Source organism: Bidens hawaiensis, unplaced genomic scaffold (genome assembly GCF_021521415.1).
Source record: "Bidens hawaiensis isolate Kalapana, Puna unplaced genomic scaffold, B.hawaiensis_p1.1 tig00029340_1, whole genome shotgun sequence".
In the NCBI taxonomy this organism is placed as follows: domain Eukaryota; kingdom Viridiplantae; phylum Streptophyta; class Magnoliopsida; order Asterales; family Asteraceae; genus Bidens; species Bidens hawaiensis.
The window spans coordinates 47,642-70,913 of record NW_027494856.1 but is presented as its reverse complement, the minus strand read 5'-3'; the positions used below and the strand labels follow the sequence as shown (position 1 = coordinate 70,913).

The 23,272-nt window shown below is 32.6% G+C and overlaps 1 protein-coding gene across 2 annotated transcripts; it reads left to right on the top strand.

The window, feature by feature from the left end:
- The first annotated feature begins 17,763 nt into the window (after positions 1–17,763).
- On the top strand, positions 17,764–22,654 carry LOC143578800 (serine/arginine-rich splicing factor RSZ22A-like). 2 transcript variants are annotated; one of them, XM_077062277.1, is made up of 7 exons: positions 17,764–17,884; positions 18,034–18,132; positions 19,659–19,747; positions 19,948–20,191; positions 20,360–20,479; positions 20,778–21,459; positions 22,409–22,654. In XM_077062277.1, the coding sequence occupies exons 2-6, from the start codon at positions 18,044–18,046 to the stop codon at positions 20,782–20,784; spliced, it is 549 nt and encodes a 182-aa protein (XP_076918392.1). In that variant the 5' UTR covers positions 17,764–17,884; positions 18,034–18,043; the 3' UTR covers positions 20,785–21,459; positions 22,409–22,654. The 2 variants fall into 2 exon arrangements, with proteins under 2 accessions (XP_076918392.1, XP_076918391.1); XM_077062276.1 differs by having other exon boundaries at positions 20,357–20,479.
- The last annotated feature ends 618 nt before the right edge of the window (positions 22,655–23,272 follow it).

Genomic DNA, 23,272 nt, shown 5'->3' with positions numbered 1-23,272 from the left:
ATGACAGACTTGTTTATTCTAACGATTCGGCTCGAACTCGATAAGTACGGAGTCGCGTGAGGGTTACTATTACGAGAGAGGGAGATTGAGAAACAAAGGATAATGTTGACATTGCTTGACTATGCTTATAAAGAGTTATTGAGAACTTAACCATGGTTGAAAACTTGGGTTCGGCGTGTGAGTTTACGGAAATGATCTGGGTTTGGTGGGTATTAAGAGTTTGGCACTGTGCTGTGGTGAAATGTGAAATATCTTTTAGTGTGTTATCCGTAAGCCTGTAATTGAACCAAACGTTTACTGAACTTTTTGACAGTAAGTTCATTTATTTAATTAAATGAACGAACATGAACACATGTTTCGTTCGTCCATTTATGTTCGTGAACATTCATTTATTTATGGTTATTAATATCCGTTTATTCATGTTCGTTGACATATTAATAGAGAGTAAGAGGATGATAAAGTTGACATTACTTAACTATGGTCAGCGTTGAGTTATAATGTGTTATTGAGAACATAACCATGGTTAAAGGATTGGGTTTGGGGTGTGAGTTTACGGAAATGACCTTGGGTTTGATAGGGTATTACCAGTTTGACATTATCTTGTTGTGAAAATGTGAAATATCTTTTTGTGTGTGTTATCCGGATGTGAGTTTGTGGAACATGTGATGTGAATGATAAATGTGTCCATTAATGTGCCGTGGGGTTTGTTTGTAGGTTGGTTAAAAGTAATTTTATTTACCGGCGGTTAAACCGTTAAACTAAAGGTGTTTGTTTTTTCTTTTTTTTTTTTGAAATGACCAACGAAAAAAGGCACTAATAGCGAAAGACGATCACATACATTGGGTAAGCTAAGCCTGCTATCTTTTGTTCCGAGAAAAAAATGCTGTGATAAAACCTAATCGAAATCAAATTCGACCTTAAGACATTATGGTCTCCATCCAAATTTTTACTTTCCCTTCGATGCAGTTGAGCTAAAACTTATTTCTATATTATGGTTTTGTTTTTATTACAATGTCAATATGATATTATTTAAATTTTATACTTATTTTTAAACCTACCTTAATATAAAAAGTATGTATGTTTTTCCTACAACCAATGTAAGAATACAAGAGTTTTAAAATGATGATTTGACTTTAACTACAAATCAAGTGGTGCAAGATCTGTTTTTTATGATATTATTTTATTAATAAGTTAGTAAGTTAATAGCAAATTTTACCTCTAATCTTGTCTTTTGATAATATATATTTTTAATTTGTTGGATAAGGTGCTCACACCCATATAGTAATTATATAATTAGTTAACTAATACTTCATCAAATAATTAATTGGGATTTAGGCTGATTAGAAAAAATAAATAATGCACTTAATATATATATATTGCCATTGACCAAACCCAAAACCAATGAGAATAGCAACACCCACCTTTGATATTATAATAATTGGGTATATATTTAGTTGACCATGCACTATTAAATAGTTTTATTATTTTATTTTATTTTACATTCTATAGATGTGAAGAAAAAAAAATGTCATTTTATGAGGTTATGAGGTTAGGATTGTATTTTGAGCGTACATAAATGCGTAGATTTATGAGTAAGATTAGATAGTTTATGTATTAGTTGGTAAAAAAAAGGTTATACTATATTGAAGACTATGGTCAGTAAATCTTAAAACCGATGAGACCAACTAGAACAAAGCAAGTTAATCGGTTTAAGATTTAACCGTGTTATTATGTCGGTTAGAAAGTTCAATTGATATTCTTAATATAAGTAAGGTCATTTAACCTCTATTATCTATTTAAATTCTAGAGCATATAGTTTGAATCTGTATTATTATATTCATTAAACATCTATATACTTTTTTAAAGTTATCACATATTAACGTTTACAAAAACATTTTAAACCGTGAAAATCAAATGACTAAAATTTGTTAGACAGTTCAACCCGCTCATTGTCACTTCATACGACCATCTTCATCGAAATAGGTGAACCCCCCCCCCCCCCCAAAAGAATAATAAATAAATGAAGAGGAGATAAGGGAAGGAAAGTTACTGGAAACGGGCGAGTAAGAGTGGTGAATGTAAAATGAGAGTAGAGAGAGGATGGTTCGTGAAATCTCTTCAAGATTGGTTGACGTTAAAATACCATAGACATCCATCTCTTTCGTAGAGAAATCGATGGCCTATTTGGAAACAACAATCTATCATTCAAGTAATTAATCTTCTTACTTATATGAAATGATAAAATTAGTAGGCTTAAATGCAAATGAATGGAATTAACTTATCAGTTATCACCAAATCTAATCTTGAACATTAAAATACACCCCTTCACAACCATATCCACTTTCTAGCTGAGAGTTGAGGCCTATACGAGCAAACTTAATAATATTCCTAATTACCTAAATTGCTAATTATACATCACCAAACTTAATAATATTCCTAATTATTTTGTTACCTCACTTAAATGATTTATTTTTACTATAAATATTAATATTGTGTAATTAATAATAATCGAACCATACATAATGGTTAATGCCCTTAATATATTTTTAATCATTATCACTTCAACTCACATATGACGTTATTGTAGTAATGCCCGAGAGTGATGTAGGGGCTTTAGCGTTCCTTATAATGCATCATTACAAAATGGTATAACGTGTTTCCTTCTCTAAGGTCGAAGATTCGAGTCCCGATGTAAACCGCGAAGTAGAATTAAAAATGAATAGAGAAATGTGTGAGTTGTCATTAATAAATAGTAAATTAAATACCATAACTATTTACATATTTAATATATATATATATATATATATATATATATATCTGATTAAACTACTTTTTGTTTTTCGTTTCTTATTCTTTTAATACTATAATCGAAACGCGTTCACTAATTATTAAAATCGATTGAATCGTTTATACCAAACTAGGTTGGTTAGTTTGAGATCCAAACAGTTCGTTTTTAATGGGTTAACAATCTACGGTTCGTTACTGGTCGTATAAGTGTAACCTCATAGCCTTGATGCGATGATTAATGCTTGGGATCTTAAGTCCCAAATTCGAAACCTGACCTAAGGAGGCTATTTCCTCTTTGATGGTATTTCTATGTGAGTTAGACCTAAAGTATCAAAATCAGTACTGGCGGTTGGTATCTCGTTTCAGAAAACCTTACTCACGTATTGGGATTAGTTTCTTCTTCTTCTTATTCTTTTAATTTTGAATGACCATCAAAGTTTTAATAAACTAGCAAGATGCTAGAAACACCAATACAAGCCACCAAACCGGAAAAAACACCACCCAAAAACAACACCAAAACAAAACACACCCGCACCGACCCCTCCTCAAATACAACCATTAAACCCGAAAACTACACAAATCCTTCCAACGAAAACCACATTTTGTTGCTCTATTCTTTACTGAAAAGAAACCCAACATGCCAACACCTTTATCTCTTTTAACAAATTTAAGACTTGAATCAGGATCTCGAAATAAAGTAACACATTTATCCTTTTCTATTAAGCACAATTGGGATTAGTTACAAACTCTATTAAATAATTAAATGAAATGTAACCTCTTTTGCCGTCAAATAATAATAACAAAAGTTGAATTTATAAGATGAAAATTAAAAAAAGAAAAATGACAGCCTGAAAATAGATGGATGCCTATATCTTTCACAAAACGTGTGAAGTGTGAACATAACTAACCCACCTTCATTGGGTGTGTAATTTAATGTCCCAATAAATAAGATCTTTTTAATATTAATTAAATTTAAATAAAATTCAAATATTGGACACGGTGCCACATCATCATAAATATTTTAACTAATTTTATTTTCTTAGCCCCAACTATCAATTGTTTACCATAAACTCCCTTGGAGTACACTCACACCTCTTAATTTTTATTTTCTTTTATTAACTGCAAATTTCCATTAACACAAACCAAACACCCTTACTATCGAGAAACTAGCAACGTCCGAAAAAAAAAACAAAAAAAAAAACACTTACACGGTTAACCCTTTCCATTTAGTCCAATCTGCATTCAATATTCTAGTCATGCTTTTAATCCTCAAGAAACTTAATACTTTGATGTCTCCAAGGATGTTCTCAAGCTAGATCGGTTTATTATCGAAGATAAAATTGTTTCAAGCCCTCCAAATACACCAACAAGCCACCATAACTAATTAACTATAGACTGTACGAACTTCTTATTTGCTCGGTATCCAAAATATGCTTACATGCATTAAAAATATCTTGAACCAAGAACATATATATCAAGGAATTTCACACCATGTGCTAATGCTTTGCATACCACCGAGTCTACAAAACATGAAGTAAATAATACATGGTTAACAAACTAACCCTAAGCCAAGCATCCGATACACACAATCGAGCCTGAGAGAACATTTCTCTTTATTAGATTGTCCATCGTTGGGAGATGATTTTGGAGTGTACGCCACGCTACAACATTCACTTTTATCGGAACCCAAGAATTTCATTCTAAGATACTACTTTGAGGAAGCGGGTCAACTTGATAAAGGAGTTTTTGATTGAGAAAATGCCTATAAATTACAATTAGGTTATTTAAATGCAATATTTAAGTGACAATTAGGAAATTTAAATACCTATACAATAGGGGTGTGCAAAAAACAATAAAAACCGCTCCGAAACAGAAAAACGAAAAATCCAAACCGAAAAAACCGAAAAGGACACAAAAACTGACGGTTTGGTTTTATGTTTTTGTAAAAATCGCACTAACGGTTCGGTTTTGGTTTTGCATGTAAAAAAAATCGAACCGAATTCCTAAATTTTATATTAAGTAATTATAAGAATTTAATAAATATGTAACTCATATATTTTTGATCAAACGTATAATGGTCTTTATTTTACAATTAACAAAATTATTTACACCTAAATTCATTATTTTTTATGAACTTTTTTCGACATAAAGTTTTCAAGCTCAAATGGCAAAAACCAAAACCGAACCGAAACCAAAACGAAATCCGAAAAACAAAAACCTAAAAAATCGAAACCAAACCATTACAAAAACTTTAAAAACTGAAATTTTGGTTTTAGCCAAAAAAACACACTGAATCACACTACGCACACCTCTAATAAAAACATAGTAATGCAAATATTATGAAGACTTTAAATCTAATGGCATGATGGTAAATATAATTAGACGTGGGGGCAAACTAGGAGTTCCAAAACAGGATAATGAAGCACTTGGGCCTTGGGCTCATACCCATTTTCCACATCCACCCACCTCATATTGTACGGACATTAATTACTCCCCCCCAATATCCACGTGTCCCACCACTAACTACGCCAACGCAGACCTCACAGGTTGTGGGTCCCACACAACGAATTATATCATGACACGTCATGTGAAAGTCGTTTCAAGTCAACTTTTAGGATACCTTATGTCAGATTTATGGAATACCAAGATTAACCCTCCATCTTTTGGAATGTTTCCAAACACTCCCTTTATTGGTATGGTATTTTCCTAAATCGGGCATAATACTGTTACATGCCAACCAGGGCTGTTCAAAAAGGCTACGCCTCGCTTGAAGCTCGGTCGAAAATAGCTTTAAAAAAGCTCGACGTGAAAAAGTTTGATTCTGATTGAGCTCGGCTCGAGCCCGTTCGATTAAGTTCGAGCTCAACCACACTCTGGCTCGACTCGACTGGACTCGTTTACAACCCTAATGCCAACTCACAAAGGTTATTCATCATAACGTCACTAAGAAGTTTCTATCGATTCATCAACTATTGTTATATTTCCATTGGGCACGACATAACTAAATAAGAAGAGCGTAAAATAATACAAGACCAACAATAACACGTTATAAGCGTTGTAGCGGCGTGGAGATTTATATTGTCAAAATCGAGACCTTTAATGTTCGCATATCTTTGTTGTTTAATTATACTGATGTTGTTGTTTTAATTATATCAAATTATATGATGTTGCTAGATTGTTTTATAGTAATTAAAATTTACTAATCATATTCTTATTGACAATCACCTGGATGCGTGTCTACAACTGTATATTGCCAGACCCTATGAACACACTACACTTATTTTATCTGTAACATGTGAACATTTTACTATCTTGTACATTTTTGTGTGTATCTTGTGAACTTTTATTGTGACTTATTGGAGTTATTGCTATATTTTGATGATTTTCTTTATAATTTAGGGTTTTGTGATGTCTTTAACGTAATTTAATGACTTTCAGTTCAAATATGACGATTTAATGGCAACCATATAGCACATCTCATAAGTACTAATGTCATATATTGCAAAGCCAGTTAAATAGTCCCCATCGACTCTATAGTCTCAACTAATACCATAAGTTTCTTAATTAGTTTATATATGATGAATGAATATATACCCTTTCTAAAATAAAAGTGAAAATGAGATTTTTTTTATATTTTTAACAGCCAATTTGGATCACTGACTCACTCGTCTTCATTCACCAAGTACTGAAGACCACCTTTATGAGGAAACCCATCATATGTGAGAAAATCTATAGCTCAACCTAGCAAAAAAACCCTCATAAATAACAAGTTGTCACAAGTGAAACTTGAACTCAAGACGTCTTTTTAAATTTGAAGTATTTGGGTTTCACCTCAACCACATAACATTGCTTCATAAATGACATATTAGTTAGTTTACATAGTAATTCAAATTGAACAAATGTTTACTTGGTAGACAGTGTATATACCGCATTCATATACAAAATTATCTAACTTTCATTGCTAGCATTTTGCATGGTCAAGTTTTTTAATATCTAATTAAACCAATGGCAAGCATGTATGCTTTACGGTTTAAGTACTCTAATGATGATTTTAATAATAAAGCACATTGTTACGAACTAAAACACACATTATTTATAATTTTTCAAAAATTACACTTTGATAAAAAAAAATAAGATTGATTTCTTGTTTCTCGGTATATTTAATTTGCATTAAAAACTGAAAACCCTTCAGATAATTAAAATTGTATTGTTTATTATAGTTGTAAATACTAATATACTATTATACAACGACTATGCTTTAACAGTATTGATAGGTTTATTATTTATTGTGTATCGACTATTTGTTAAATATTGTATTTCATGAAATACTCGTGAAATACACATGTCATAAACCAATATGTACTTAAATAGCTAGTCCTTGTTACTACGCATATTTAATTACTCTAATTATTATCCGGTAAGTGTTTTACATTCAGTAACTCCTAAAGTACTGGACTTTATTTGGTATAAAATGATAACTTTGGTTCAAAAGTGACAAGTACTTGAAAATTGAGGGGTAAGTATTGAAATAAACCGAAACAGTGATGTGAGTCAGTGAGTGGGGTTCTGAGGAGAAGGGGTCTTCCACGTCAGTAGACGACACGTGATTGACATGTAACTAACAACTGGAAGTGGGCCCCGAGTAGGAGGAATATGTTATCTTATCAAATGAAAGTTGGTCAAAAGAAAATAATAATAATAATAATAATAATTATTATTATTATTATAATATTTTCTGTTAAAACAACCTAGTGGAATTGGGGAAGGGGGGAAGAGGGACGAGACACCCCCGGATATGTGGGCGAAAATGGGCGGGGTTCTTTTATCGTCGATGTGGTTAAATTATAATATTATTATAATAATTTGACCGTTGTAACGGTCAAAAAAAATTAAAACAATATATATATATATATATACACACCTTCTTCTTCATTTCATACCCAAATTTTTCAAAAAATTTATCAAGATGAATCCTACAAACAAATCGAACCAACAGACACTCGTGGAACTCGCCGCTACCATGAGAGAAATCATCAAAAAAACAAAAAAAGTGTGTCGAAGAATTTAACGATGCCATGAGAGAAACCAACAAACAGCACGAAAAGATTGTCTAAATGTTGGAATTGCGGGAAATGAGTGAAGAATATGAATCCCTCAAAGCGGCCGAATTATTGCAACGACAACGAATTGAAAAAATGCGCGAATATTATGGATATTAGTATTTTATTTAGTTATGTTTTTTTAATATTTTTAGTTATGTATTTTTTTAATTTTAATGCATTATTAGTTATGTTTTTTTAATTTTTTTGTATTTCATTTTAATGTTAATGCATTTTTATTTAATTATTTAAATAAATTAGTTTTTATTTGTTTAGTTTAGTTATAAAAAGAAAAAAAATATAAAAAGATATTTTGGGCCCAACTTGTAGAGCCTACACCATTACACCCAAAAAACAAATTCTCACTCATTGCTGACTGGGCGTCACGTGTCACAATTCGCCCCCATTTGTAGCCCCTCCACTACACATAGCCTAATAGACTAATATGGCTCTCCAAAATTATAGGGTGTGCCAGTGGCGAAACTTGGACTGAGAAACCGGGGGGCCGAGCTGAAAATGTATACACAAGTTCACAAACTAGGGGAGACCGGACTCAAATTTTTGGCCGAAAAAGGCTAAACTTACACTGCGTATAAAAATTTTCCGCCGAGAACGGGTAAATTTACAGTACTGCACAAAAAATCAGGGGAGTCGGGGCCACCCGACCCTCAATGAAACTTCGCAGTGGGGTGTGGTAGTCTAGGTGTGAGCCATGTTAAGACGATATAGCCTGGTTAATATATCGTAATAGGGTTCTTTAAAATTGGAGAGTTTAAATGCCTAATATATAAGAAAGTTGTCGTTCAAATAATAATAATAATAATAATAATAATAATAATAACAACGAAAGTTAGCTGGAACACGATGGTTAAGTGTGAGCCGTGAAGCAAGGGGACATATTGGGTAGTGACGGACCCATAAAATTTTCACATGGGTCGAAGTTTTCTCAGTTGACTATCAATATACACTTATAGAGGTCGATCGAAAATTTCACACTACGATGTAGTACTATTTTTCTTTTTTTACATTGGACGACCGACCTCGTACACAAAGACAGGTCTATCCTGGGTAACGGGTTGGAACTATCATGTGGCAAGAATTATACGAGAATATTTAAGAGCTCTGATTCCAACTAATGAGAACACTATTGTTTTAGATTTTAAACTCTTATAACGTGGGTTGTATATGGATAGTACACCTTTGAAAGTTTCATAGAAATAAGTTGATTTAAAGGCGTTAGAAATTAATTTGTATATTGTGATTATACTATTATAGACTTCTATTTGCTTTGATAACATGGTAACAATTTTCATATATTAATAGACGAGAGGTAGCTTTATCTATTCTAGTGTATTTGCGTAGATAACATGGTAACAATTTTCATATATTAATAAACGAGAGGTACCTTATCTATTCCAGTAAAATTAAATTAAATTTTTTTAGAGTGTGGACTAGTATGAAACATAGCTTCTAAAAGTCCTTCTTACATTCGAACTCGTTTAAAAGTTGAACTGGAAATGTCCGTTGTTTTGAGTTCCGGTGTTTGCCGTTTACAATTTATTAAAAGAATTAGAAAACCGAATTTTTAACAAGGAGGGTGTTCATCAGTTTGACTTTCAGACTACTCGTGTATTCGATTTTATTGGTTTAACCTAATTGAACTTTTTGAAAGTGAAACAAAAATTGCCATTCAATTTGGTTGGATATTTACAACTTTAAATAGAATATTAAAAATCACAAGATGTCTTTTTCTGTTAGATTTGTTCAACTTAAAACAAAATATTAGAATTTGAAGGGCAAATTGAATAGCATATTATAAAAGATCTATAGTATGTGTGGCTCATGAGTAATTGCCTCTAAAATTAATGAGAGGTCACAACAATAGAGAAAATGATGTTTTATTTTTTTAATATGATATGGATATAAAATTTGCTGTTCAAAGGATGAATATGATATATAATTTCATTAAAAAGGTGAAGATAAACTATTAAAATGGATAATATAATCTATCAAATTTATGAACGTAAGGCTTACTAATTATATTCTTAACACACAAAAGTTTAGCTTAGTAAATGTAGAAAATCAAACTCTAACTTGATTTTAAAACTAATTTCATTATATATAAATTTTTTTAACGATAATTAGGATTACTAACAGACTACTAGAAAAATCCATTGGAAAAGCATTTTTGTCCACCATAAAATTCTAAGTTTATTTATCACGTGTGAAACTTGAACTCAAATCTTTTTTTTTTAAATATAATCTTTTATGCATAATTTTGAAAGGTTATGTTAGTGCCCCAATTAAATTTTTGAATATTTTATTAATTTATTTTTCAACTTATAACCACGTTTTCTTTTTTACTCTTTGTTTCAAACATATATGTACATGTGATAAAATTATTTTTTAGTTTTTTTGGTACCATTACAAACTTAAACGATGGCAATCGAATTCATGTTGACTCGTCATCGTACCGCCCAAGTCTTATTAATCGAATAAAAATCGTTTTAAATTCTCTTTTCAACATAAGTTATACGAGTATCACTACATCGTCATCGTACCGCCCAAGTCTTATTAATCGAATAAAAATCGTTTTAAATTCTCTTTTCAACATAAGTTATACGAGTATCACTACAATTATGAGAATTTAATAATTATTTTACGTTTTGTTTCAATATCGTAACTAACGTATGCAATATCCACAAATTCAATCGACACCAACCAAATTCGCTTCGTTGGGCCGTCGTAAATCAAAATTAAATATTTTGTAATATTAAATTATTTTAAATAATATATTTATGTAAAAGTTAATTATCTTTTTAATCAAAATGAAAAGGGTAAATAAGTAAATTTGGGTGGTCATAGAAAAGGTGGGTCCCACTTTATCTAAAGAGCCGCATTTATCGGCATTAGGTTCCGGAAAGAAGGAGACAGAGTCAGAGGGGGTGGCGTGTGTGAAATGAATAATAATAATAATATGATATGGGTTGTGGATTGGGCTTCATTCATATCCATTTCTACATATGGGCCCCACACCCACCAACAATGGATTATCCATATTTAAAACTTTTATTAAAAACCATTAATGCCAATTCATTATTTTATTTTGTTTTAGTTTAATTTGCATATCGCCTTTCGTATTTGAAATGAAACAACACAATTTAGGGGTGTATAGAGTTTCTTATGTTTACCTTCTTTTAGAACATTCTTAATCCATTCTAAAAAAATATGTAAGTGAATTCTTCATTTTTTAGATATGATGAAAGATAAAATATTATTGTTCATGGTTAAATTTGAATAAACATATTGTTTACCTTTATAGTTTTTAATGTTTTTTAAAAAGTGATTGTGAGTGAAGGAGAAAAAATATAATTATAAAAATATAAAAAAATATTATTCAATTGAAAATGAGAGAAAATATAGTGTTTTTAGTGTAGTTATATAGATAGAGATGGATAATGGATCGGGAATGCTCTTATGACTTATTCATAAGTTGTAAGTCACAACCTTGTAACTTATTGAACTTTTTCACTCACACGTTATGCAATCCCAAATAAGGAATCCAAACACCCCCTTAATGATTTATACCTTATAGTGGTGTAGGGCTGATTGAAGAGTTAGGGTGATCCAAGTCGATTATCGGTTTCATTTGGTAGTGTTGTACCCGAATCGGGTATGCATCTGCATTTTGATCAAATCGGGTGGTCAACTCGGTTACGATTTTAAGGTATGGGAATGTGGCTGATGACTGACCTGATCACCCCTAACTCGTTAATCATCTCTATAAATCTTCATACACTATTAACTTTGGACATGTACTCTCGTTGGCTGACCTTTCACCATAAACGAGTCAATTTTGTATGGTTTGAAAACTCTTAACGAGTTGAAATTTGAGCTTGAAACTCAACATGATCCAACTTGGATCCAAGAGCATACTTGCATATTTTTAAATTTTAATAGAGTCAACTTTAAATTAAGCTCTAGTTTGAAGCGCAAGGATCATTTTTTGGTCAACTTAGAAAATATTAATGAGCTGAAATTTTAGCTCGATTCAACTTTGCGGCTTGACATATGACAGTTTTTAGTCATGTCAAACTCCTTTCCATGTTGGACTTGCCATGTAACCCCCCCCCCCCCCCCCCAATCTCTCGTCCTCACCCTCTCCTCTTATGTCATGTTTCTCGCCTTATTCGTACATGTAGACAAATTTAGGCGACTCTCTCTCTCCACGTTAAACTTGCTTGTCTATTCTCCTACTATTCTCTTGTAGATCGTCCACATGTATCTCACTTCACGAGCGATAGAGAAAATCTAATAACTTCTATCAACTTACGATTGCCATTTTTCTAAAAATTAAATCCATCGATTAAAATGGTAATTGAAGGTGTCTTGTAACTTGTAAGGCGTCGTTGATTTCATTGCTAATTAAGAAATTAAGTTGGTAAAAAGGATTGGAACTAACATGTTAAGAGTGCTAGTTAGTGGTTACTTGATGTTGGTTTCATTTAACTTAGTGGTTACTTAAGTAGTGCCTTGTATCATGATCTTAAAGTTGACTACTATTTTCTTGTAAAATATCTTAACTAAAATTTATTAATTTTATGTTCATAAGTTTTCAAGAGGATACATAGCTAGATTTATATACTAAAATTTAATAATTTAATGTCTTATTGTTTAAAACTTATAATTTTCTCTCATACACACAATATAATATTGTTAAATATTTCTTTTTTTAATCATTTTGTTTACAAATATTTTACCACCTTTGTGTAATGTTCAAGGGTTATATTTGAATTATTGAATATCCCATTAAAGCCAATATGAATTTCTACAATCTCTCATAGTTCTATTATTAAAATTGAACATATATTATACAATACAAATATATACAAAAAACCAACCTACACCTTAGTATAACCCACTATTATCAATGGTTGACCATATTGAAGTGGACATTGAATTGTGTCAAGGACTCATTGTCAAGTAAAGTGTCATTTTGAGGAATCTTGTAAAATTACAGTGACACATGTGAATAAGTACACATCTTATAAGTGGAAATGGGTTTTATATGACACAAATGGGAATCAAATCAAGTACACAAAGGCACTATCTTTGGTGAAAAAACCACCCCATATAATTTCATGTTCAACAATAATCATATTATTTTTCAGAACTTTATAAGATGCTATATGGTACATATATATATATTTGAATAAATAGTAACCTTGTTCAACAATATTTATATTTATATTATTTTCAGAACTTCATAAGATGCTATATGGACATATATTTGAATAACTAGTAACCTTGATATATATAATAAAGAAACTTTTTAACGAGGAATAACGTAGTATAGTTTAGTTTTGATCAAAACCGCAACACTCAGTCAAAAGGATTAACACTTCCGAATAACAATGAGACCTTCTATTCACAATCATTAAGTCACACAAAACGTTACTGACAATCAGGGCCGCCTCTAAAATTTCGAACCCAAAATGTGTATGAAAAGTGGGACTTATATAACTTTTTTTCACAAAAGATGGACAATAACTCAAATGATTTTGTTTATATTTGTATTTTATGAATAATTATATATTTTTTTCATCTCTTTTTAAATTTTAGTATCCCTGACGGAAACGTGCCCTAGATGCTAGCCAAGCTCTCTAAGGAGTCAAGGTCGGGTCTGTTGACAACACATCAAAAGAGACGTTGAATTCACATGCTTAATTAGTGGCTCGGTTGAATGTCATTCGAGTTTCTTCATCTCACCTTATCTTCTTTACAAGGTTTACCTTATCAATTTACATGTTATTTTTTTTGTACATTTTCATTTTTCTCAACCCATTTAGCTTCATATTCTTTCATTTAATTGTATTTTACATTTTAAATTGGGGTTTTCTATAAACACCACCCCTTATTTCCTAAAAAAAACCCATAAATACGTCCCATATGGGGCTAGGGCGTATAGGCCCCTATACAGGCCTTGTATAGGTGGTGTCCCTTGCATGACCCTTTAAATTTACACGAAAAAATGATCTACATGTCTAATCTATTATTATTATTATGAATTTTAAACATTTGAAATAGTAATTAGTACATGTAGCATTCAGAAGATCTTTAAGGGCCCTATCCTATGATAGATTATGATACGCTTTAGAATAATCGAATTATCGAAGCCGACACTTTTGACAATTATTAATAGTTTTCATTTCTTATAAAAAGATATTTTAAACTAAATATATAAAATACAAAAATGCATTCTTATCTCTAGAAAGATTTGGGTATATCTAGCAAATCTTAATATATCTACGTGGCATTTCTTTTTTCCATATAATTCAACTACCCTTTTTGATATTCATTTACTAAACACTAAAATTAACAAATGACAATATTATCAATTATTTGATTACAAGAAAAATTCCTAAAATGTCCCGCCCAGATAATGAATCCTTTATCACGAGTGATGCATATGGTTACGAACAAATTACTGTATTCTAAGCAAATTGCATTTCGCCATGTGTCAAAACATGGGTGGAAATAACCGAATTTGTGTATATTCCAGAAGCACTTACGGTGTTTGGGTCGCCAGTGTCATCTGTAGACTTGACGGTCTTATATCTATGTCATAATTGATTTGATGGTATAAATTTGACGCCATAACATTGTTAGGACCAACCAAGCAGGTAAAAGGAAGAACACATGGTTAGTTGGTTTGAGATACCATCGTCCAACTGCCTAACACCAATGCTGCCACTTGTGTTGTCAGTGGCGGATCCAGAAAATTTAGCTAGTGGGTGCAAAAAAAAGTTCAACCTAGAACTCGTCAATTCAAAACTAAAACAAGTCAAAATGGGTCGGGTCAAACCGAAACGGGTCGGGTAAAAAATTTACATTAAACAAAATACGTATACAAAGGTAAACCAAATAACCATTCACCATAAGACAACAAAGTTCACATGCCTTTTGAATTTGAAGAAAGGGCATTATTTTTTTTTAATAGAAGATCGAAACTGGTTACTGGACTTGCAGTTACAAAATTCAAATACAAAAGAATTAGAATAAAATCAAGAATTAGAAATCACAATTTACAAAATAAATCTAACTTGAGATGCCACATGTGAAGCCGCCATCACCCTAATCTGTTCGTCTTCAATAAATTTCAAAATTTTAATTAAAGTGGTTGACAATTAACTAATATGGGCTTAATTGTTATTGTTCATAATAACAAAATTAAATTTGAGCTTAAAATTTTTTACTTAAAATATAAAAAGTTAAGTTTGGGGTACTTCTTTTTTTGACGGGTCACTAATTTTTTTTTTTGGATTGGTCACTTGGGTCCTTGGACCTAGTATATTACAAATTTATAATGAAAACTATGGACTTGAGTGGGTGCAAACGCTCCCCCTAACCGAACACTGGATCCGCCCCTGTGTGTTGCCGGGACATATTTGAAAGTAAAAGGCCTAATGGACAAATTGAGGAAATGAATAGTCAAAAGGCCATTTAGGGTGAATTCCTTATTTAAGTCGAGAAGGCCTTTTTGTAATAAGTGAAAGGACTTATGGTTTTCTAATAAGGAGTTTTTAAAAAAATGTTTAGATTAACATAAGTCAATAAGTTGTTTTTTAAAAAGTGTTTTGTTTAACTTATTGATGTAAATGACCAAAAGGACATTTTTGTATAAATAAATAAGTTGTTTTTAAAGTGTTTGGGTGGAAAGGAATGGTAGAATGGGTATTCTAAGCCTATAAGAAGATAAGTTACCAAATCCTAGCTTATTGAAAACCCATTTTTTAGCCTTGATGATAAAGAGAAACCTAAAAGTCCTTATGTGTTCCCAAACACTCTATAAACATAGACTTATTCAATCTTCATAAGTTATAAGGAGAGAAAAATAAGGAATCCCAAACACACCCTTAGAGGACTTTCTCATAGTAGTTAGTAGAAATGTAAAACTCATATATTGCAAAGCAATTAGTAATAAATAAATAAACATATAAATAAACAACGAGTAAATGATCTCGGGCGTTGCGACGTTGAAAGACAATGGTATGTGATTTGCAACGAGGACGTTGATAAAACATAAATTTAATAAAGTTTGTCCACACGTTATAGTGACTTGAATTTAATAATTATTTTTTACAACGAAACATATGTAGAAATATGATTATCTTTATCAAAAACTATAATGTCGTGGAGAAAACAAAAATATGTTATATTTGACACACATGTTTTGGTCATGCATTGTATGAGCTCGATATTGAATCAAATTTATATCGAAGCATGCGTGGAAACATTGTCGTTTGTATTCAATTTTAGAGTAACATTAAGTTGCGAAAAAAGTTAAAATACATAATATTTGACCTACACATCGGTTTTGAACGAAGCTTATGCTGAACCGTAAATAAAAATGAGCATTCGTATATTTGAAAATTAAGAAAACATAGTATATTAAAATATGTATAACTAAAATATTTAAAATCAAAAGTTAGTTATAGAAATAAAAAAAGTAAGTGAGATGTCAATAAGTAAGTGATTAATATATTTACTATTTAATGAATAGGAACTTTATGTGAGTTAACTGCCGCTTGCTTTTTAATACATGTATAATGAATTAATGATAAGTTATATTTAGTAAAAGAATAAAAACCCAAATTATTCAGTTGGGCCGGAATAATTGATCATTTCATAAGAGAAGCACACATTACAGCCCAAAACAAATGCCCTCTCATGGCTTATCATGGGCTTAAGATATCTCCTCACATTAATAAAAAACAATAATAATAATAATAATAAAATAACAATGATATTAATTAGTTATATTAGCATGTGAAACTAGAGTGGCAAATACCGGTTAACCAGTTATTCATATATCGGTTATTAACCGTAACCGCTCATTGATCAAACGCTTGGAAAACGATTACAATTAGTAACCGGTTTTTGAGTAAAAATCCCCAACATGACTAAATGGTTTCCGTTATTAACCTAACCGGTTAACCTATACCTGTCAGGCTGTTAAAACTTAAACTAACCGGTTTTATTAAAAAAAATAAAATAATAGTTAAGTACTAAAGTGTATAATAAACTCACTTTACTAAACTAAAAAAGAAATAAACGGAAAAACAGATTAATACAAAACATTTTATTAGACGAAACTCATATTTTTACGTTAGTAACCGATTCATAATCTATTAAAATCAACCAGTTTCTCCAATACCATTTACCAACCAGTTTCGTCCTATTACAATTCACACCTCTCTATGTAAGTCCATAGATGTACAAAAGAATCGGTTTGGAACCAGTTCATCGCGAACCTACCCGAACCAGTTTGAAAAAAAAAACGGTTTCAACCAAACTGGGTTTCAAACTGACCCAACCCACCAGTTATATCATTAGTTCCCCTTACGAACCACCAAACTAGACGTGCACAAATCGGTTAACCTTTAACAGTCAATATACAAACCGATTTCTTTTGGCGAGAATTAACCTGTTAGACCGGTTTTTTGGGTAGGGTAGTAACCGGTTTTGACCAGTTAGACCAGACTGGTTAATAACCGGAAAAACCCGATTTTTAATAAAATAATAATAATACTAATAATAATAATCGGTTAACCGGTTAATAACCGGTTTTGAAATCAATAATATAAACCGGTTACTAACCGACGGTTAAAATCAGTTAGTAACCGGTTAGGATTGGACCGGTTAGTAACCTGTTACAAAATGGGTACAAACCGTTAACCGGTTTTTGTGTGCACCTCTATACCAAACTGGTTTCTAAACCGAACCGAATTGATTCGGACCGGTCCAACAACTCTATAACAAAAGCCCAAACTAAAAGCCCATTATTACGAGCTTAAATAAATATATATCTCTCAATAACATCCACATTCACAATTTCATTTCCCCCAATTTCCAGTCGATTAGGGTTTTAGCGTTCAACACAATCGGTTACCAAATCCACTCAATTGAACCGTAAATCGTTCAATTACGTCATCAAGGTAATCATAATCCACCTGATCTATACAAATAATCGATGTTATATACCGATTATTTGAAGCAATTTGTGCTTAATTTTGCTTTTTATAAACACCTAGTCGATTTTGCTTGATTTAATTTGATGATGATATTATTATTATTATTATGGTAGGTGAAAGACGATGTCTCGTGTGTACGTTGGGAATCTGGATCCGCGAGTATCTGAGCGAGAGCTTGAAGATGAGTTTCGCGTATACGGCGTGCTACGGAAGTATGTTTAATTCGACTGTTTGATTATTATTTGCTTGAATTTGAGTTTTTAAATAGATAATGTTACTAATTGCGGATTAAGCTACGATTATTATGTTAAGAGGATTTGTACGGATCATGCTTATACATTCGGCACTACGTAGGGGTGCAAACGAGCTTAGCCTCGAGCTCGGTTCGTTTACTATTAAATAATTAGTTATGGTACACTTAAGAACATATATAGGTTAATTAAATTTTTTTGTATAGGTAGATTATGTTAACAGGATTTGTATGGATCATGTTATGCTTTTAACATTTGTCACTATGTAGGGGTACACACGAGTCGAGCCTATTTATAAAGCTCGAGCTCGGTTCGTGAGTATAGTTTTTTAAAGCTCAAGCTTGGATCGTTTACTATTAATTATTTAATAAATTAGTTATAGTATACTTATAATTATATTTATATATTAGTTTTAATTTAATTTTGAATATAACAAAGCATATATACAATTAAGAACATATTTAGGTTAATTAAATGAATTAGGCTAGGTGGATTATGTTACGAGGATTTGTACGGATCATGTTAGATCTTAAACATTTGTCGCCAGTCTTCGTAGGTTTTTTTGGTTGATTTCGCGTATACGGTTTTTTTAAGGAAGTATGTTTAATTCAACTATATTTTGGTAGATTCTATATTTGTTTTTTAAAATATAAAGAAACGAATTAGGCAAGGGAGGTTATGTAAGCGGATTTGTACGGATCAAGTCATGCCGTGAACAATTGTCATCAGTCTTAATAGCTTTAGATTTTATGTGAAATTTATGTTTTTATAGAAAAGGTATTGATAATTATGTTGTATGCTACGTAGAGTTTTCAACAATAAGTTTAAATTAGGAAGATAATAACTTTTACATAAATAGAATGTTGGGTAAAACTTTTTATATTTGACATTATGAATTTTGTAATCTTCTGGTTTTAAGGAAGTATGTTTAATTTGATTATTTTATTATGTTTTACTTGATTCTAATTATTTAAAATGGTAATGTTACGAATTGGGCAAGGTAGATTTTATAATAGGATTTGTGCGGATCTAGCTATGCCGTAAACATTTGTCAACGACTTTAATAGCTTTAGATTTTAAGTTAAATTTATGTTTATTATTAAAAAAAATTGATAATTAAGTTGTATGATACCTAAAGATTGCAAAATTCATATTGAGAACGTTAAATATACAAAGTTCTACCCAATGTTGTCGTCATGTGAAAGTTATTCTCTTCCAGTAAAAATATGTTGTATAACACATAAACTTTGCAACAATCAGGTTTTACCAGAAAATAACAAAGTCAACATGAAGCGAACGCTTAATAAAGTTTGTATATTTAACATAGTTTTGTAATTTTTGGTTAATTTTTAAGGTTTTTCTTTGCTCTCAAATTTCTAGACAATGCTTTGAAGGTCTTTGTTAATATTTTAAGATGATTTGGATTGTGAGTAAATAAGTTTTTGTATAAAGATGATAGCCTTTAATTATAACTGAAATTAATGCAGCGTGTGGGTTGCTAGAAGGCCACCTGGTTATGCGTTTGTTGAGTTTGACGATCGCAGGGACGCTCTGGATGCTATCAGGGCATTGGATGGTATGTTCATTGTGTATGTGGAAGTACTAGTGTACGGTCATCATATTGGATCATATTATTTTGTGTCATTATTGTGGTTCCACTTTTTATTGCATCAATTATGTTCTTGTATTTTATTCGAAAACATTGGTTTATCATTATACCACGTGTTTACCATCTCTTGTTTAACATGTGAGTCATTGATAATTTGATATGTTTAGGGAAAAACGGGTGGCGTGTAGAGCTTTCCCACAACTCAAAAGGTGAAGGTGGTGGTCGTGGAGGACGTGGTGGTGATCGTGGCGGCCGTGGTGGCGGTGATGATCTGAAATGTTATCAGTGTGGTGAGGCTGGTCACTTTGCTCGTGAGTGCCGCAACCGTGGCGGTTCACGTGGTGGGTATGGAGGTGGCCGTCGCCGTAGCCCAAGCCCTAGGCGACGAAGGAGTCCAAGCTACGGACGTCGGTAAGACAAGAATATTTGTGTTATAAATTCAGAAATGGAAGGATATTATCACGCTTTTGAAATGCTCTTATTTGGTTTATTAGCATTTTAAAAGCTAAATTGAAACGTGATATTATCTTTTATTGACGTTTTGCTTTGTGATTTTTAACATGTATGTTTCTGCAGCAGTTACAGTCCTCGTGGTAGGTCTCCGCCACCTAGACGTAGCATATCACCTCGCAGAGGCCGCAGCTACAGCCGATCGCCCCCATATCGCCGTGCCAGACGTGATTCCCCGTATGCTAATGGGTATGTCTGACTTCTTTATATTCATGAATGTAAAACTGTTTGTATAAATGTCAGTGACTCAGTGTATGTTCGTAATATTTTTATAAAGATTTTGGATTATAAAGATTTTATTTAATATCATACTGAATATTTTTATATGATATATGCTTAAATAAGCGTGGTAATATATGTACGTAAAATGTTTTCTCGCTTAACCCAACCGAAACCTATAAGATCAGTTTGTTACAAATTAATAAAATTAAAACCGCAAATTGCATGATCTTGCTTTTTAATACTTAATAGATGTTTTTGTTTACAGTGTCTAAGATGGAGATGAGCAGAGCAGGAACGAATGGACATTACTGAATGTAGCAGGGTAGATCTGCATCAATGGTTTTCGTTTATGGTTTGTGAACATACTGCAGTCTGTTTTGTTTATGTCGGTATATCATAATATGACATTTTCGTGTGTTGGACTTGGCATTTGGTGTGGGACCGCTTCATCTTTACTTCGTCGTTAATGCATGCAGCTAGCTGAAACCATCCTAGAGGTCTTTTTCATACTTTAATTCGAATGCTTTTTATGGATATATCATAATATGTTATTCCTTAATACATGTTATTTGGCTTCTAAACATATTTTCTACATTTTTTTTGGTGTTTTGAGGAACGGCCTTTCGTCGTCTTCTACGTTCTGCGCTACACCGCTTCTCGTTGTTTTTAGTGACTACATTGAACGGTTAAGAAACTTCGTATGGTTTAGCGTCTCTGCACGTCACACCTGCATGTTGTTGCTTCTGGTTGTTAGTGACTACTTTGAACGACAACTTTTTTGCGACACCACTTCTTTTTATCTGCAACAAAGCTTCTTGTAGTTAAGACCCGGCACAACCTCTTGTGTTATTTTGTGACTACTATGAGCGGCTTTTCAAACTGCAAATTTTGGTTACAAAACTGCAAATCGGGATTTTAGGGACTACTTTCGATATCATTACTTAGTGGTAGAGGTGCACAAAAAAACCGGTTCCGGAACCTAACTGGTGGAACCGAACCGGAACCGGTTCCAGTTCCAACCCGGTTGGAACAATACCCGGTTTGGGTATTTTTGTACCCGAAAATCGTACCCGGTTCTCCTATTTGTATGTCAGTACCAGTTCCAACCCGGTTCTTAATTGGAACCGGTTCGGTTCGTACCCGGAAAACCGGTTCCGACGGGTTTTTTTTGAAGGGTCAAACAAAAGTTAAACTAGCCGTTGGAACCGGTTCCAACGGTAATATAGCCGTTGGAACCGGTTTTTTAGACACCAATTAGCCGTTGGAACCGGTTCCAACGGTAATATAGCCGTTGGAACCGGTTCTCTCGACAATACTTATTCGTATGTTTTCGTAATGTCGAGTTGGACCCTGCTTTAAGAAACTTCGAGCAATATTTGCAACGTGCCAACTCATGTGAGTCGGTCATGAGACACAAATCGTAATGAACCCAAACATCGGGGCATCTTGTTGTTTCGATCACCATAACAACGTCATCATTGGTTGCCATTTGTTGTCGGTTTAAGGTTAATTGTGGTTTGGAGTGTGTTTTATAGTTTTGGAAGTGGTTTAACAAGTAAACAAACAAACCTTGCTATTTATGGTAAGAAAATAACCTATTTATAGTTAAAAAACCGGTTCCAACGGTCAAAAACGGCTATATAGCCGTTGGAACCGGTTCCTAACGGCTCTAATATTTAAATTTCAAAAAAAACCGGTGGAACCGGTTTTTACGTAAAAACCGGTTCCGGTTCATACCCTACCCAGTTCTTAAAAGTTCGCATATCTGGGCATCGGGTCGGGAACCGAACCGGTTCTTGATTGGAACCGGTGCCATTTTACAACCCGGTGTGAAAAAACCGGTTTGGAACCGGTTCGGGTTTTCCATTTGAACCCGATTTGTGCACCTCTACTTAGTGGCATCACTATTTACCTGCATCAAAGCTTTATGTAGTTAAGACCCGACACACCCATAAAGGTAAAGATTAGACCGGGACTAGACTACTCTGCACTCTACACCTGCATGTTATTGCTTCTTCTGGTTTTAGATCACCCTCTTTATCTGCAACAAAGCTACTTGTATAGTTAACGCCCGACACGACCCCCTTGATGCGTGTGACATAAAGGTAATGCTTCGTAATGTGTTTTTAGTGACTATTTTGAACATGGTTGTTCAAACTGCAAATGTTGGTTACTAATGCTTTTAGCGACTGCTTAGAACAGTTTAGAACCTTTTTGTGCCATATGTTGCTCAATGAGCAACAAAGCTTCTGTATTGTATGTTAGTGTACTAAACAGCTATTTAGAAACAAATGAATAATTACTTCCCACCTAGCATGTTTTTGCTCAAATTTTCTTGAGAATGTAACGTGTGGTATATGCGAGGTTTGTAGTTGCCTTATGCACATTGCCGGTGGCCTGTGCTTATGTTGGTTGATGTGGTGTGATTAGGCACTTGATATAAATTTACCCGTCAATTAAATTCAGTTTTAACGTAACAAATAACGTACGTATGGGAAGTAAATATAACATGAAACATAGTTTAAATTCCCATATAAAAGTTGATTAGTTCAGTGAAAAGTTGTACTTATGATTAACTTGCAGTCGATTCTTGACTTTTTGGTTGGTTCTTGACTTTGTTTACCAAACCCATAACCGATTTGTAAGAAAAAACCTGATTTGTGCACCTCTCCCATAATGCGAAAATTATTGGGCTTGGTGTGAAAGCCACAGCCCAGCTTTAATGTTAATCTAGTTTGGAGCCCATTAACATTTTGAGTT

Coding starts and splice junctions, on each gene's coding strand:
- LOC143578800 (XM_077062276.1), top strand. CDS start 18,044: ATGTCTCGTGTGTACGTTGGGAATCTGGATCCGCGAGTATCTGAGCGA. Junction 18,133..19,658: donor GTATACGGCGTGCTACGGAA/GTATGTTTAATT, acceptor AAATTAATGCAG/CGTGTGGGTTGCTAGAAGGC. Junction 20,192..20,356: donor AGTCCAAGCTACGGACGTCG/GTAAGACAAGAA, acceptor ATGTTTCTGCAG/CAGTTACAGTCCTCGTGGTA.